The sequence below is a fragment of the Homalodisca vitripennis genome, chromosome 2, assembly GCF_021130785.1.
Source record: "Homalodisca vitripennis isolate AUS2020 chromosome 2, UT_GWSS_2.1, whole genome shotgun sequence".
NCBI classification, from domain to species: Eukaryota; Metazoa; Arthropoda; class Insecta; order Hemiptera; family Cicadellidae; genus Homalodisca; species Homalodisca vitripennis.
Genome location: NC_060208.1, coordinates 137,867,486 through 137,885,394, shown reverse-complemented (window position 1 = coordinate 137,885,394; position 17,909 = coordinate 137,867,486). Strand labels below are relative to the sequence as shown.

At 31.1% G+C, this 17,909-nt stretch overlaps 4 protein-coding genes across 7 annotated transcripts in view; 3 read left to right on the top strand and 1 right to left on the bottom strand.

Moving 5' to 3' along the window:
- The window catches only part of LOC124354790 (U6 snRNA-associated Sm-like protein LSm7), a 48,390-nt gene extending 43,590 nt beyond the window's left edge, over positions 1 to 4,800 (top strand). For 2 of the 3 annotated variants that reach the window (XM_046805499.1, XM_046805497.1), the window contains exon 2: positions 4,353 to 4,800. In XM_046805499.1, coding sequence (XP_046661455.1) covers positions 4,363 to 4,698 — 336 coding nt within the window. In that variant the 5' untranslated portion in view covers positions 4,353 to 4,362 and the 3' untranslated portion in view covers positions 4,699 to 4,800. Of the gene's footprint in view, positions 1 to 3; positions 150 to 4,352 lie in introns of those variants that run through there. The other variant, XM_046805498.1, reaches the window with a different exon arrangement.
- The window catches only part of LOC124354786 (UPF0235 protein C15orf40 homolog), a 36,652-nt gene that overhangs the window by 144 nt on the left and 18,599 nt on the right, over positions 1 to 17,909 (top strand). The window lies entirely within an intron of this gene.
- On the bottom strand, positions 7,600 to 11,061 carry LOC124354785. Its single transcript, XM_046805493.1, has 4 exons — positions 10,895 to 11,061; positions 8,910 to 9,003; positions 8,265 to 8,395; positions 7,600 to 8,182 (listed from the first exon to the last, which is right to left on the bottom strand). The coding sequence occupies exons 1-4, from the start codon at positions 11,048 to 11,050 to the stop codon at positions 7,928 to 7,930; spliced, it is 636 nt and encodes a 211-aa protein (XP_046661449.1). The 5' UTR covers positions 11,051 to 11,061; the 3' UTR covers positions 7,600 to 7,927.
- Positions 12,042 to 17,886, top strand: LOC124354787. The gene is made up of 4 exons (XM_046805496.1): positions 12,042 to 12,276; positions 12,980 to 13,070; positions 15,613 to 15,737; positions 17,709 to 17,886. The coding sequence occupies exons 1-4, from the start codon at positions 12,214 to 12,216 to the stop codon at positions 17,859 to 17,861; spliced, it is 432 nt and encodes a 143-aa protein (XP_046661452.1). The 5' UTR covers positions 12,042 to 12,213; the 3' UTR covers positions 17,862 to 17,886.

Genomic DNA, 17,909 nt, shown 5'->3' with positions numbered 1-17,909 from the left:
GGTTAGGGCTTTTTGTGGTATGTTCGGTGTACCGGTAAGACAGTGTATGAAATGTACAGTATCACTTTGTAGTATATTCAATAAGCATAGATCTAAATATAAACATAAGGAGAGTTATGGAGTAATACAAAATAATCACACAAATTTAGGTACTATTTTATTACCTTAGTATGGCAACTTAATATAATTCACCTAGTTTATGAAGGATTCCATTAACCTTCCAACTGCTGGTAATTTTTCCTAAAACTATTAGGTTTAGTGTTATATTGATTTGAATGGTTTAACTCTTTGAGATGTGCATTAGATTCATATGATTGGACTCTCATATCATCTCGCCACAATGGCCATGACTGTTCTCTGCCTCAGTTCGTTCAAGTTGTTAAATTAAGACCACGTCCTGTCCTGTCCCTCAGCTTGGCAAGCCACACCTAGTGGGGCTGCAGTATAATAAGCGGTCACCAACATAATTGGATGATAATTATCGAATGATTCGAATAATCGATATTCATCCAAAGGACTGCATGCAAAATGTCAGATCAAATAACGTGGAAATTATAAGATTAAAGGCCGACCTGGCAAATCACGAATTTGACAATATCAACGTATTCTGCTCATCCTCCTGAACAAAATATATATATATGGGGGTGCAAATGACAAATAACAGGATTTTAGAGGGTATATACATAAATAGTTAATTTCTTAATGTTTTAATGTTCTGTTTGTGTGCTGTGTCTGAATATCTGTAAATATTATCTGCAGTTGTTACTGATAGCGTATCTGTTATCTGAGCGCTCTGGGGCAGAAATCAGAGATAACGTGTACTGTAGGTTGGATAGAGTGAGTGCGTGACAATCATGGATCAACCATCCACTAGTTTGACCAATCGTAGTGAACTGGTGTGTCGTAAATATTATCTGCGGCTGGGACTGATAGCGTATCTGTTATCTGAACGCTCCGGGGTAGAAGTCAGTGCTTCACTAGATATCGTGTACTGTAGTTTGGATCGAGTGAATGTGTGACGATCATGGATCAACCATCCACTAGTTCGACAAATCGTAGTGAATTGGTGTGTTGGAGTGTTTTGTCGGGCATGTTAAGAGTTTACGTTTCGACCGAGATTATTTAGTTTCTGTACATTCTGTGGTACACACTAATGGTAAGTGTTCTCTATTAATGTCCATTTATATATTTATATTAGGGGTATTCATGATTTATTAAGTTTTTTTGTACAGTACATAATTTCCTTTTCATTACAATTCAATTTATATTTTTGATCAGTCCCTCTAGAATTTGATATTTTACTGATAGGTACTATCTCGAGGGATGTTTTTCTTTCGTTGACCTTTGGTGCTGCCGAAGCCCGCGCTGATGGCCGGAGGCACTCGTCTCAACTCGATAACAACTAATTAATTTGTAGCTCGAAATTTAAGAAAAACATTGAACATTTGGATCAAAATTCTGCTCATTTCAGTATTATTTTTCATTTACGTTTGCAAAGTTGGCGCCGCATCCGATGACGTCATCACGAGGTTGAATCATGGTCACAAAAGGTCACTTGATGCCCGATGTGGATGTAGAACATGGAAATATTGCTCCGCGCTTGAACAGTTGTTCCATTTTTGATGTTCTAGAACTTTGTTATTTCTCATTTCCACCCCGTCAAACCTTATATTGTTTTGTTCTGTAGGACGATTCCAATAAGTTAATAACGCGAAACTCGTATTTTGCCGCTTCGGCCGTTAATGTGACAATTACCAGTAACGTAATAGATATTTCAAAGAACAATATGTTTTTGCTAGTTTTCAATCTTAGAAATTAATGTGTAAATGTTAATATAAACGTGACAAATTAAAATATAATGTTTAGTTAATATAAATACAACAAAACAACATTTACTTACCTTATGTATATTTCCAAGGATAAACGTGACTGCCTGTGAAACATAGAATACAAATGTTCTTGCTGCCATTAGTTAATAAGGAAACATATGACATTATTTTTGAATTTATTTTCAAACTCGATTTTACTTTGAATTATTTTGAGCAATAATTTCGAACTGAATTAAGTTTCTTGCTTTTAAAATCCTATTATAGTGACGCTATACTTTTATATGTTAAAGAATGTATTTGTTTCAGATTACATACAATAGCTAAACCTTATTTAAACTACATTTGAGCAGCGTAGTACTTTAATTAGCGTAGGCATTTAATTTATTACATTATTTTAGCCAATCTGAAATGGTATTTCTACAGGTATTGATGCCATTAAAAGTACAATTAAAAAGTCATAGTTTGTTTGATTTCAAATAAAATAGTGCACAATTTTTCTGTATATTATGAATACCGGTATCTATAGGTCAAATGTCTTATTCGATAGTATTGATATTTAAAATCAATAATCATCACCTGATTGTGTCGTGACCTTTTATTGCACTGTAGCCTAGTGATGCAATCTCTCTGCCAAATAAGTAACTAAATTAATATTTTTCTATTGACTAATTTAAGTGTACATTAGAACGTAAAAATCCTTAACATCAGGTGTGTGTTTTGAATCCGCGATTCCGAGGCTAACTCCCATGCCGAGAGTAGCACATAGCCATCCTGACTTGATGTCTGAATGTACAGCTAGATAGCCCACATATCAGTGCTCTAATGTGTAGCAATCGTGACCCATAAAGCTTATATAGTTAACATAAAAGTGAAGAGTAGTGGATAGAGACAGTGTCCTCATTTCATCGGCATTGCTTCCTTTTGTGAGGCAGAAAACAAGAACCAATCGTTATAATGACATGTAATTTTCACAGAAATTCAAATAAAGTCTGTATTTTCTAATAATTTTGTTAGGGGTCTATGTTGTGAAAAACTTCTAAAAATAGTGGCCTCCGGATAATACTAATACTAATGTTTCATATTCCATGTTGGGTCAATCCATTTCAAATCACCCAGGTCATGTTGCTGAACATTTTTAATTTGCCTAATTTTTTTATTATGAGTTCCCTATGGGTAGACAATCACAAAATACTATTTGAAAAAATTTTACAAGCCATAGTTTTTTCCTGGTGGCCATTTTTAAAATGGCGGTTTTGCAGATTTTAGTAAAATACGCGGTTTGCGAAAAGTTTAATTGCCAAGCTATTTTTAAAGATATCAGAATAATCCAAAAACCAGTGTGTTCAGCATAAAATGAACTTCAATTTGACATTATAATAATGTTTCTTTTGTGCAAGAAAGTCAGTCAAACTTGTTCTGCAAAATCTCGGAAGAAAATCATCAATTGTTACTCTTTAAGACCATAAAAGTTTAAGAAGGAAAAGAGACTCACTACTAATATTTTATTTCTTTATTGAAAACTAATATAACTACCTACTGAAAAAGTTTTAGCCCTGAGAATGCTCTCCTTTTTTTCTAAAGCTTTTCAAAAATGGCCGAAAGCCTAATAATGTCAATTTTCTAGGGTTAATAACTAAAAAGGGACTGAATGAAAATAAATGATAATTTTACAGAATGTTCTTTATACAAATATGAATATCTCATAAAAAAATTATGACTGAGACTTAACTACATTTAGAGATATACAGCATTGAATTTCAGTTAAAAGCGCTACCATTTTTCTCACTTGTGCGGTACCAAGTTAGCAAACAAGGGCTTGTTTAAATCACTATGTTAACAATAAACTTATATTTAATGCTCAAAAACATTATATTCCTTATTATTAGTATAAATAGTGTATATATCGATGTTCTGCTTTCTTTCCCTTACTACGGTTACAACTCCAATATCTCACCATATCACGGTGAACCAATGCTTGTTGTTAAAATTAATGTGTGAAACTGAATACCAAGGAAGCAAGGATTGATCATTTAGCCGTAGCCAATATTATAAAATAACGTAACTTTAATAGATTAAAAATATAGTAACATATGTTAGAAATACCATTTGAAATATTTGAAAAATAACCTCTAGTAGTTAAGTCAGCCTAGCTTGCACTAATCGCTCACTTACAGTACTGAAATCCATCGTTGCTTCGCCATTGACAAATATTAATTTTTGCTGATTGGCTGTGGGCCAGATGAAACCCTCTTGCAGGTCAGACATGACTCGCCGTAGTTTGGAGACCACTACTTTAGAGGAATATTGATAGGTCCAATGAGCTATTGCCTAGTCCACTATTAGTGGCTATATTACCTTGAGGATATATGTAGATTGTAACTTTAATTTGTGCATCAATCAATTTTTCATGGCAATAGGATGGATGTTCACTGAAGTGGTTAATTACAATGTTGCAACTCATAGTTTAATAAAATGAAATTGATGATTTAACTGTAGACAAGTAAAGTCATAATATCGTTTCAGGTTTGATGCAATGGCTGCTACACCGGCCCCCGTACCAGAACAGAAAGACAACAGGAAGCGCAAAGAGAGTATTCTCGATCTGTCTAAATATCTTGAGAAAGTGATTAGGGTGAAATTCTCTGGTGGGAGGGAAGCTGCCGGTGTCCTCAAGGGTTATGACCCTTTGCTGAACCTAGTGTTAGACAATACAACAGAGTTCCTTCGTGACCCTGATGACCCGTACAAGCTGACTGAGGACACGAGGATGTTGGGACTGGTTGTGTGTCGAGGGACATCAGTAGTACTGATCTGTCCAGTTGATGGTATGGAGAGCATATCGAACCCTTTCGTCCCACAGGATGGATAGTGTGTCATTTAATATATCACCTTTCTTTTATCTGTATAAGTTTACTTTAACAATAATGTAACATATAATCAAGTCAATTTGTAATAAACATTACAAAATCTATTGTGTGCTTTATTTTTCCTCTTTGCTTGGATTAAAACTAGAAGGAAAGTTAATGTTTAATCTTTGTGACTTGTTTTACAATATTGAGCCTGTCTTCTGATGAACTCTGGAAGAAATTTAAGAATCAACTATACCTATTTTTGTAACCTGATGATTCTGATAGAATATATATATATATATATATATATATATATATATATATATATATATATTAGAATACTGAATCGTGAACTAAAACCCTTTTTGAAAATCATTTTATTTGACACGTGTTTAAATGGTGCACATGTGTATATTTAGTTGTTTGTTTATTATTTAGTTAGAGGTTAATGTCCACACTGATGATTTATACTGAAACACGTGTCTGAAATAAAATAATTTTCAAAAAGGGTTTTAGTTCTATAATGTGGAGTTAATAAGTTATATATATATATATATATATATATATATATATATATATATATATATATATATATATAAACAAAACAACTTAATTTATTTAGCACAGATATGTACATTGAATGATGTCATAGTGTTTTTCTTATCCAATCACAAATTGCTGGTTATTGGATTTGATATTTTTTTTAAACTATTGAAACGGGTTGACAGCTTTGCTAACCAAGAGGTCCTAAACACTTCTTTAATTTTGGAATGTTATGTTTATTTTTAATATCATATGGTAAATAATTATAAAATGTTATATCAGTTGTAGAATTAGTATTCTACAAGCAAAAGAACACAACCTACTGATGGCGAGAGAAAAGAAGAGACCCAGATTCTGGCCTATCTGAAAATTGCAGGCGCTACTACTAGTATGTTGCCGCGCCTTGTTTCGTAATTCCATTATTGTTTCACTGTTTTGATTGATTTGCGGTCTAATTGTTATGTTTTATAAGATAATTTAAATGACGGTACTGTTTTGATCAATTAAAATTGAGCAAAATTTATGTTTGTAATAAATTCTAATAATTAGGCTTTACAGTGGTTGTAAAGAAACAATAATTAAAGGAATGAATTGCTGAAATTGAAGGTGTTTTTATTGTTAAGATAACAATTACTAATGTTCATATATGTATAATGTAAATGTAGTGCTTTTATGTATATAAAATTTAACATTGATACCTTACTGACTAATATTGAATATATAGTAAACAAAAAACCTCTTACGCAAAAAATAGGAACATTTGTAATTGGATAAAAACATTTTCTTCAACAGCTTTACAAATACCACGTCAAAATAAAATAATTATATTTTGTTCAAGTTGTGAATTGTTGAATATGAAACCGAGAGAACTCAGTTTAATCCTCCAATGGTAAGCATGTTCGGAAGATAACATAAAAAACTTACTGTTAGTAATGTTGAAATTAAAAAGACTGAAATAATGGGCGCGTCTAAGATGAGTCACACTCTGCAGGAATGCCGCATTACTGAAAACAAATAACTCCATTGCTAGGATAAACATTCGCAGGGTTGGCTGTGGGGCGAAGCGCCTGAAATTACCGCGCGGCAACACACTAGTACACAGCTGTGCGCCGGCACGGGCCAGGTCTCTCCTTTTCTCTCGCCACCAGTAGTGGTTGTGTTGCATATAGGACAACTGATTGTGGTTTTATGTATTATACTGATAAGCTGATCCCACCTTAGGTAGCCTATAAATATTCAACTTAATACATACAATAAATTGATAAGTATACAAACTACATACAGTCATACTACTACACATTTTGAAATACATTTTGAACTGACATGCCATTTCAATTATCATTCTTATGTGGACACTGTCCAATATTAGTAATATCAGTAAAAGATGTGTTTAATATATAATTCTTTTATGTTTTTGATATTACAGATATTTGCAATTTTATTGTCTTTCCAAACTTGTATAGGTTTACATCAAGATTTAGTCTATTGGATCCTGTTCCTCAAATTTAAGCTGAGGGGTTATTTAGTTTTACTAAAGTTTAGAACATCACTGTATGCCTTTCTATGTCAGATTTAAGATAAACCAGTCAGTTTCACTCAGTATAGACCAACAGTGAATGTGTTATCTACATGTACTGTAGCTAGATATTTATAGTACAGTAGTTTTAAATATTGACTGTGGTAGACACGTTATTACTCAATATATAAGATACCAGTTAATATCACTCAGTTTAAACTTTAGTAAAGGTGATAAGAAAGGAGAAGTTTTAAAAGTATAGTTTTTAACTGACGATGTTTAAAACAAAATTATATCAGTTTTATTAAGAGTGGTTAAAGATTTTAATAACAAAAATTCATTCCTTTGGTAATTATGAGAGTGAACTTTTGTAACTGTAACAATATATTCAGTGTTGATTTCTATAAATACTTGGAAATTATGTTTAATAAAAAGATGCAATGGACAGTACATAAAGATTACTTGAATAATAAAATGAAAACGTTTATTTTTGTGTTTGAAGTTGTTTATGAATTAAAACTTGCTTACTTTGCATATTGCTAAAATTGTTATTATATTGTAATTATATGCTGTAAATATTCAAATATACAGATTAAATAGGTTAAAATTAACCAATTCTCATTATATAACATAAAATTTGTTTTTAAATTTACCAAGACAATTGAAGAAAAATAAGACTGATGACTTTCAGAAGAAAAATATTTAAACTTACAAGAAACTAGACATAACCAATGTAAAAATATTTGCTAACGCTCAGCCAAATCCCATAGAGTGATGTGCACCATCATCGAACTCAGTGTTGCTAGTTGTAATATATATATATATATATATATCAATGAAGCTTCATGCAAAATTTGAAGTATCACTATAGGTCAGTTAGTTTTCGAGATATCATGCGAACAGACAGACAGACAAATAGAAATGAATTTTTGTTCAGTTCCATGAGTGATAGGCTTTGCTAACGCTCAGTCAATAAGTTGTCTCAACAGAGACATAGCTGCAATGATCTGTGACGACAATCAAGAGTGTGGGCCACTCAAGGACCATTCATTACAAACTGAACAATAGTAGAACATTAGACCTCTACTACAGGCCACACCTGCTGTATGAAATGATGATCAATGTCTATTGGACTGTACCATTCTTAACCTGTTAACCGAATGATTTACTAAATATTAGAACTTATAAAGTCACTCCTTTGTACTTATATCATCTGAATCAAGAAGTGTTCTATTAGTCCAATCAAAAATCTTTACACAATCCTCTTCTATTATTGAAGATTTTTCAGATTCTTCTAATTTAGAAGCTGTTGCATCTGTTACTGTAAGAGCTTCAGGTTCCTCCCTTGCTGTCTGTTCTAACGCTGCCACAAGTCTATCAATTATGTCGTAAGGCTTTACCGCTCTCTTACTTATCTTCACAAATTTCTTCATATCATTATCTCTCTGTAAAAGGTATAATTTTATTTAAAAACCTGTTATATTCATGATTTTTGTTAGATAAATATTAGTGTAGTTGGATTCTTACCTCTGAAACGTTAAAGAACTTTTCTTGAATATTTAGGATATTGCTTAGATATTTCACCAGTTCCTTATTCAAGCTTTCTTGATCGTTTTTGTCGTATTTTAGTCGAACAGCAACTGCATTCACACCGCTGTCTGTTGGTGATTCATTTTAAGTTCAATAGGCACACATTATTTTACACACAAAGTTTTGTAAGTAATTTATAGAAACCATGTTCAAACATAAAATAGTAAATAATTGATGAATTGAAAATTTGTGCAATAAAACTGCACATTTGAATACTTTAATTATACAAATAAACAGTAATAGAAGAGCAGTTTAAATCTCACACTTTTTGTTTGTATTATAAAATAAGTAATATTGTATTTAATATAAGAGAAACTTATCAATAAGACTCATACATTTTGGATTACTTTAGGTTGATCGTGTTTGTTATTTAGTAAATAAGATTGAGTACAAACCAATCATATCAGAAATTAGTGAGAGGATATATTGGTAGAGATCCACATGGTATTTAGCTGCTCACCAAATTTAATGTTATCTTATTAATTAATAGTCGTATAAATTCGTTTCACAGTTAAAGGAAAAAATTTGGAAATTAAAAGAGTAAATGTGTATGAATGGAGATAATAGAATTGATAGATTTACCTAACACTCTATTGGAAGTCCCTTTATAAATTTGGACCTTTAATATAAGTCTGTTCTCTTCATCGTAGAAAATATTTGGATCTCCCAAGGATTTCTGTAAATAAAAACATATTACTAATCCAGGTTAATACACTTATAATATCACTTATAAGGCTTAAAGTTTATTTTTATTTTACATTTACAGAAAATTCAAGTTTAGTAATATGTCAGTGAATACAAAACACAGGCAAATTTTAAATCTAATACACAGTGCCTGGCATATAATTTTATAATATTGAGTGTAATTTTGAGGTTTTATGCTGGCACAATACATTTTCATGTAGAGTTTGGAATCAAATTTAAAGCGTTGGGGTAGTTTTGAAAATTATTGTATCTAGTAAAACGATGTTGTCACTGCACATCTACAAAACAAAAATGGGCATAGTTTTAACCCCTTAATAGTTGGGTTAGTTTAGATCTGTGTTATACTGTAGTTTTTATTTTTCAAAATATCCTCATGCATAAAACAATAAACCTAAGGTAGATTCATTATATTATTAAATAATGGTTCCAAAATAATGTTTGAGGGAGTTCTTTTTTTGGGGGGGGGGAGAGGGGGTATTGAGAAGTTGTTAATTGGATGTTTTGGAAAAATGATGAATTGTTATCATGGTTGAAGCAAGAGGGTGAAGATAATGGTATGCGATTGAAGTTTCTATAAATCGTTCACTCAAAAACAATGTAAAATAGTATTTGTTTATAATTATTGATTTTATGATGATACACACCACTTAGTACTACAAAATGTAATAAGAATAGTAATGTGGTGTGTTTACAGTATTGATGAAATGCATGTGACAACAGAACGTATAGCGGGAGTGGTGAGACTCTCTCACCCCACCCATAGGGCAGGGGAAGCTTTCACCAACCAACCAATAGACAAATATGTCTGTGCTTACTTCATTATTGGCTGCTAATGTAGATATTCTGCAGCTATAGGCACTCAAGAGATTAACACGTTCATTGCTGACCAATAATTCATATGAGTTAGGCTATATACAAAATTTTTACTTTTTTACATTAAGACACTAGAAAGTCTTTGTGTTAGGTCTAATTTTTTTTTATATTTTAAATTTTTATAATGAAAGATAAATGACTCGTAAACATGTCTTTAGCACATTACATCTTATGTTGACACTTCGTGCTGAAGATGTGCTAAAGTGTCAGCTATCTGTGATTGTTAAATATATATCTTTCTGTAATTGTGGAGTAATAATTATTACAAATTAAATTTTCATTCACGAGATATTTACATCTTTTACATTATGTAAGAGGCATGTCATAAATTCAATACACATATTTACACAATATATAGAACATTCATTTAGGTATGGAAACTCACAAAACTTGCATATAAATACAAAATTTAACTGACATTCACAAAATTTAAGTCAATATTTACTGATGTTTCCATAATATAATGATCAGCTATAAGGTATGAATTGGTGGGAAGATGTGCACATACAAAGATGTGTTTATTCAACCTGTGCACAGGATTTGAATACCAAAAGATGCTTTTATGTGTTGTCAGCAGTCAGTGTTGTTGACAGCACTTTACCTAATCATGAAACAACAGATTTTTGTCACATTGCTCATAAGAGTCAGTTTTATGAATGCATTTGCAGACATTCAGAACTTAGGATGGTTAGTTTCAACTCTTAAACAGATAACTTGTGGTAGCATTACTCATCTGTCAGTCAATTTGTATTCTGATGTAGTTTATTTATATAAAGTATAATTTACATCTATGGATCTTTATAGTCAATAAAAAAATGTTTGTTATTTAAAAATATATAATTTATAATTATTTTTCTCATAAACATAAATATGGTTATTGATCATCCTTAGTATATACTAAAAATTATGTAAAAATGTGTTATTTGTACAATTATAAGTAACATAAATGATTACTTTTATTAGGGCTGCTATAATCATTGAACACTTACTTCAAATTCTTTGCACTTATCAAAATGTGAATCTGTGTCATTATAGTCATAAGTGTTGATACTTAAAATAACCAAACTAATAAAATAAATAAGGCACAGTACTTCCATATTGCTTTGATTTAATAATAAAAGTGAAATGCTGGTTTCGCTTGACATGGCCTTTGGCTATTAGATAGTGATCTGAATAAACACTATTATGTTTAATATATACATCTAATCATGTAAATCCAATATGTTTAGCACTCACATATTGATGGTGGATTATGCTTCCCCTCTGTAGCTCTCTCCATCCATTCCTGATTTAATTCTTGTTAGATAAAGCCACCAGTATATAAAGCTATAACAATTTCTACTGCATTTGAACCTATAAGGAAGTTCTCCACTGCTTCTGGAGTTACAGAAATTTAGGAAAAAGAAATGGGTCTGTCTTTAGCAGAGATCTCATGGTATTATCATGCTACTTCGGTGAAAGAAAAGCTAACTTTGTTTTAATCCCTACCAGTCAAGGGCGCAGAGAAATGTTTTACACACATTATAGTTTGCTAAATCTTGTAACAACTTGATTATGTGTACATTGCCAATTTCGTACTGATTCCTCAAAGATCGCCCTTCTGAGTAGGTGATGAGTTGCTGATATATGAAAATGTATGTGATGATTTTATGAGTTATGTGAGTGTAGTTAATGAAGAAAATGAACTTTTATGCTCATTTTACAATGGTTTCTTGAAGTTTTCCAGCATGTTTTTTAATTGAACCTTTACAAATTTATTCAGCCATCATGCGATATGTGGACAACTATGTACCCACTCCTTCAATAGCAAGAGGCTCATAGAATCATCTAGGTTACCTTTTGATGATCAAAGGGTGGTTTAGCATTAATATTTGAATTTAAATACTATTAAAATAAAGAGATTCCATTCAAAAATGAAGGATCCCGAACTAGCTAGCATTGACCAATTAATTAAAGCATGCATAAATGAAATTGATATAACCTAAGTGCAGAACTTGCATGTCTCATCAATTCTACGCTTTTACATGAAGCTGCATATTATTTTTGGCTCTTGGGTCTAAAAAATCCTATTATACTGCCCATTAACTTTTTCAGTCTGGAGATAAGTGGCTGATACATTAGCATTCTAAGTGGCTAGTCTTAAGTACTGCACAATATCACCGGTGATCTGCTATCTCCAACTACTATTATTGACTGATCAGGGCTGTATAACACAAATTGACCTGTTTAAATATCTCACTAGTGAGATTATAAGATTGATATGTAAATACAAGTTACAACTAATTGTAAAAAAAACTGCTATTGTACAATGATAAAGTATGTTTTATTGTTGACTGTTTTTGTGGTGTTTGCTGAACATGAAGATTATGAGGTAAGATAAAGTTATTATTTTTAACAATATATAATATTTTATGACAGAAATTAAAATTTAAGACATGCATGAGTGGAGAACCTGTGATTTTCTCTCACGGAGTCAAGTACATCTAAGTAAAAAATAGTTCCGGTTTGATACTAATTTGTAACCTCTGATTTAAAATGACAAGGGTGTTGTATTGATGTTAATATAACTTGTAAGCAAATGCTAATCCTTTCAATGGTATTAAATCACTGTAAGAAATTTTGTAAATTTTAATGGCATCATTGAAATATGATAAAGATGAACTCTTTATTTACCTAAGCAGGGTTAGGTATACCTAGCCCTTCTTATACCCTTCACTTGCTAGACTTATTTTACAATGTTGTAGTTTACAATTCAGATCATAGCATCATGATGTGGTAATTATTACTATAAATTCAATGTAAATAATTAGATTGTACTCTTTATTTTGAAGCCAGTATGTTTTCATTATTGTATTTAAAATCCTATTATTAAACTTAAGGGGCTGGCCTCTTATAATTTCTTGATATATACATAATAAATTTTATTTACACATGAAACAAAATGAAATAATTTAATACAATTTCAGTAGTAAAGTTTGAAAGTTTCTTTGCCTTATTTTGTGAAAAATGTGACAAATTAGTTTTAATATTTGGGTAGTTTTCATTCTATTTAGATACATTTTCTCTAATTTTAGGTGTTAGTAAACCCCAACATTGCTCAAGATGAACTAAAAAACCATATTCTTACTGTTACGGTTCAAAACAGAGACTACAATAGAATAATTGGTAAGTGATGACTTACAGTATATATAGTCATATGATTACTTAATTCATAGTAATAAATGTTTAATGGATCTTCATTCACTAAACAAACTATTAATCTTATAGGAACTAGTCTTGATTTTATGAATACTAAATATTCCTAATAGTTATTATATTTGTCATACATGAATTATCAGCAATAGAAACAAGAAAAATCTCATTATTTAAAATTATTTAATAAAGTTAAAAATATTGAAGATTATGGAAACATGTTCCTCTATCAATAAAATTCCAAGTATTTTTATAGAAAAACTAAAATTAATAATACCAAAACATGATTCAAATTTTCCTCCTTCATGTAGTAAACATTGCATTTCAAAGTTTTCACATGATAAGGAATATATGCTCTTTTTGATAACTCTTTTTATTAGAAAACAACATTGTTGAAACATAAAAATGTAAAAATCTGAGATTATTATAAAGTTGTATAAATGTAGAAATTTTACCAAAGTAAATCAAACTATGGTGTCTTGTCATTGTTTGAGTTATCTTTTTGTACCAATCTAATATTCAGTAGACAATAGACAACTCTTTATTTGACATATTCATAGAGAACAGCCATGCGTCAATATTAGATAAGGTTCAGTATCAATTTATACGTTGAATGAGGTATACAGGAATTCTCCCTCCGAGTAGAACGGTCGATCCAGAAGCCATGCTGTCAGCTGTTTCTTGAGGCGCTTTGGATGTTCCCTCCTTAGGTGCTCTGGCAGGTTATTGAAAAAGAGGGCACCTTTGTAGGTGGGTTTTTGTTCCGACAGACTCAGGTGGTGTTGGGGAAGTGAGAAGTTTGCTGCATGTCTGGTGTTATACTGGTGAAGATCTCTATGTCTCGGCTGCGTTGTTGAGATGGTGTGCATAATTGTTTCCCTGATGTAAAGTGAAACTGCTGTTAGAATTTTCAGCTCTTTAAAAGGTTCTCTTGAACTGTCCCGATAGTTAAGATCTGCTAGGCATCTAATCGCTCTTTTCTACTTTAGAAGCACCCTTTCTTGGTTGTTTTTTGATGCTCCTTCCCATGTTGCAATGCTGTACCTTAGGTGGGACTCGAAAAGGGCAAAGTAGGCAACTGGCTGAGTCCGGGCTGCATAGTTGCTTGATTCTGCGGATGACAGTTTCTTGCAGAGTTGGTCTACGTGAGGTTTCCAGGAGAGCTTTGAGTCAATTATGATGCCTAAGTATTTTGTGCTGTTTTGTGTAAGTAGTCCAGGTAGTGATATGGTTGTGTTATTGCGTCTGGTGGTGAAGGTCATCTGCACTGTTTTGCTTTCATTTCAAACTAGGTCGTTGGTGGAGCAGTATTGTTTGGTTCTCTGGAACCAGTCTTAATTATACAAGAATATTTCACTAGAATTTGTAAATTTGGTTAGATATTTATGGGCTAAATTAAATTTGTGAAAATTGAATCACAGTTGTATGAGCTACAACAGAGAAAGTTTGTTTATTCGATGAGGAACAAAAAAAGATGAGGAATAAACTTTGAAAAATGTGGTCAAAGGGTTTTGGCATACTACAAATATAGGTCAAGTTTGAGAACGTTTTGTGTGACGTAAGTATAAAATTGCATACTATATGGAAGATGTGAAATTAAATTTCAGGATTAGTGTGAAAAATATATATTAATGAACTTTTTTATAACCTTTTTCATTATACTCATTGTATTTTATTTATGGTGATTGATGTAAAACTGAATATGAGTTTTCTATCATTCAAAGTAGTATTGTGAACCATCATGTGCATGAGGCTCTTTTAAAAGTCTGCAGTTCTGTCTTGACATCTTCTACAGACAAAATTTCCCAATAATTAGTGACTTGTCTTTTATGCAATTTTTCACTTTTGGGAACAAATACAGTAGAAGTCACAAGAAGTGAAATTTAGTGAGTAAGATGAATTTTCAACCATAGGAATACCCTTATCTATTAAGGACAGTTTTACAAACATGTTGTAGGTTGACCTGACAGGGAATGCATGGTTTGCTGTTCCGCAGATTAAGTCTCTCTTCCTCATCGTTTCTCAGTTTGCCTAGGGCATAACTGTAGTACTTTTGATTAACCACTTGGTCCAGATTATCATGACCTTCAGTTTAGATTTGCTCTGTTTTTAGGTTAAATTGTGTCATCTTTAGCTGTACTGGTACCTTTCATGGATCGATGCTATGTTTCTAGACTGTAATAAGAAATCCATCTATAGGAACATATGATTTTGTATCTACCAATTAAGAACCTGCAGTGTTACAAAAATATATATTTTTTAAACTATGGGATCTTAAATAGAAGTTGAACATAGCACAACACATTCATATGCACAAAGGCAATACTTTGTATACATGTTATTTGTATAGGAAAATGTATTACTGTATAGTTTGTGCCTAAAAACTTTATACAAATTAAAAAATTCTTGGAAAGACAATAATTTGGGACACAGAGTAAATACAATATAATTTAATGTCTTATTCTGTATATAAATTATTATTTTGTTCTATTTGTAATAATTCACAGTTTTCTAGACACAAAAGAAGATGAAATTATAGTCGGAATAAGGGCTGAGGAATACCCACCATTGAACCAAGTGCTTAGTAATTTTCTCAGTGAAGTCCTCCAAGTAAAGCCTAATCTGGTTGAAGTTATCGAGGTAAGATGGTTTTCAGAAAGAAGTCACATGTAATAAAATCGGGCGTAAGTGGTTTTTCTGGCATCATTTGAAAAGTGTCTTTATAATGATAATTGTTTAAAAAATTTTTAAGTTGGGATTATCAGAATAATAATATTTTAAAAATACAGTGAGTATGGTTTAATTGTTTTAGAATATTTGATAAACCTGGTTTAGCCAAAACAATTCTTTGGGCTTTCCTCTTTGCCCAAGGAACACATTGTCAGAAAGGAATTGGATGTGCTCTGTATGAAAAATTACAAAAACCTGAAGAAGAAACATTTGAAATAATTCCAATCATATCAATTTCAGAGTTTATTCAAGTTTTAAACTAAATTAACTTTTAATTTTTAGCTCGTGAGTTTCATATTGTAGAATGTACAGAGAACAAATGTAAAATGCAATGTATAAAAATGTCTTAACATAATAGTGTTGATGAATTTCCATTTCATAATAACCAAGTACTGTTCTGAGATAATGGCATATACTAATGAATATGAAAACTCAAAATTTGGTAAACGATTAAACATATAAATTTAAGAGAAAATAGCTGTGAAAATATGTCCTAAAATGTTTAGCTTTCTGTTTATATGTATGCATATGTTTTACAATAAACTAATTAAGTTACAAATTTTTTTATTTTAGGTCCTTACTAAAAGATATAGTTTGTATATCTCTAAAAATTTAGACTCTTTAAAAACCTTTGTAAATACGAGTTGAGTTGATCGATCTAAATTACAAACCACGGGTGGAGGGTAGAAACTACAAATGTTCGCTTTGTAATTTGGAGGAAAACGAGAGTGTATATCACTTTTGTTTCTGTTTGTCCTATCTTAAAAATTATAAGGTGGCGTTGGTTTGGCCTTAACAAAGGCCCTCTAAAGGAAGAAGTTTTAAATAATTATCTGAATGGAAAAAATTGACTGGCTGAAGGGAGTTATTTAAAACATGCGTGTGTTTATAGATGGGAATTGGTTAATGAGTTAATTTATAAATTTCGTACACGTTCTAATCATTCTATACTCTCTATTCCAGCTTAGAATTATCTCATTCATAACAATGTTGTTTCTTTTTATATTGCTTCAAAAATGTAATATTAAAATAGTACATATTAGGCTACAATAATTTGTAACTATGATAAATTGTATAATTTGTAGTGCTTAGTGCAGAGTTTCTTTGTATTATTACAATTAATGAAAGCAAATGTTTTTTCATTTTTTTGAAATAGTAATATTTTACTTAATACTGTAATAATAGATATAATAAACTAGTGCTCCTTTAAACACAAAATAATAATAATAATAATGTCATAAAATTATACTTTAAATGTATCAGGTCATTTTAGTAGCTTATTAAACAGTTTTATTTTTAATGACTTAAATAATAATAATATGCCGTAGTCTAAAATCATACCATTAAGTTAATCATAAAGGATGAAATTTTTGGGAAAAAATCATCCCAAGGCTACTTTTTAATAATTTAAGTCTGTCATTTTGTAATTAATTTTGTTTTATGAGAATTTTCCTTCTTTCCTAAAGTATAGCTTTCAATAATTTTTGTATTAATAAATAGTACTGAATATTTTCTGTCATGATTTTTATTAAGTATATGTTCAATGTAATTTTTAATATTATTACCCTCACCCTAAAAAATAAATTACATCATTTACTCGTAAATGTAAAACTTGGGAAGGTATAACTTTGAACAAATTTTTGAGGCTACAGGACTACAGTTTTCTTTGTCAAATTCCATTGTTTAATCACAGGCAACCTAGATGTCTTATAAGCTTCTATTTCTTCAGGAGGACTAGTTTGAACATTAGGTAACAACTCATATAATCTCTTTTTGTAATAAACGTTTCATATGAACCATGCATATTTTTACTATAATAGTTCTATAAACCAGTATATATTGTGCTACTCATTGATTTATAAATAAAATGTAAATTTTTAGGGGCACAGTGAAAATGAGGGGAAGAAAGTGCAGGTAGATGGCACAGTGATAACTGCTGAAGAGATTAGAAAAAGGATCCTAAAAGCTCTGAAAGATTCAATTGAAGAAGAACGACATCTTAAGCCTTCAATCAAGCATAGAAACATAATGTAACAAGTAATAAAAATGTTTAGTAGTACCTCTTGGATCTTTTTAGTTCAA

What these genes read in the sequence shown, in the direction of transcription:
- LOC124354785 (XM_046805493.1), bottom strand. Translation starts at nt 11,050, where the DNA reads ATGTCAAGCGAAACCAGCATTTCACTTTTATTATTAAATCAAAGCAAT. An exon ending in GACTTCCAATAGAGTGTTAG is followed by an intron (nt 8,396 to 8,909) that starts GTAAATCTATCA and finishes AATCACCAACAG; the next exon opens with ACAGCGGTGTGAATGCAGTT. An exon ending in AGTTCTTTAACGTTTCAGAG is followed by an intron (nt 8,183 to 8,264) that starts GTAAGAATCCAA and finishes TACCTTTTACAG; the next exon opens with AGAGATAATGATATGAAGAA.
- LOC124354787 (XM_046805496.1), top strand. Translation starts at nt 12,214, where the DNA reads ATGATAAAGTATGTTTTATTGTTGACTGTTTTTGTGGTGTTTGCTGAA. An exon ending in CTGAACATGAAGATTATGAG is followed by an intron (nt 12,277 to 12,979) that starts GTAAGATAAAGT and finishes CTCTAATTTTAG; the next exon opens with GTGTTAGTAAACCCCAACAT. An exon ending in AGACTACAATAGAATAATTG is followed by an intron (nt 13,071 to 15,612) that starts GTAAGTGATGAC and finishes ACAGTTTTCTAG; the next exon opens with ACACAAAAGAAGATGAAATT.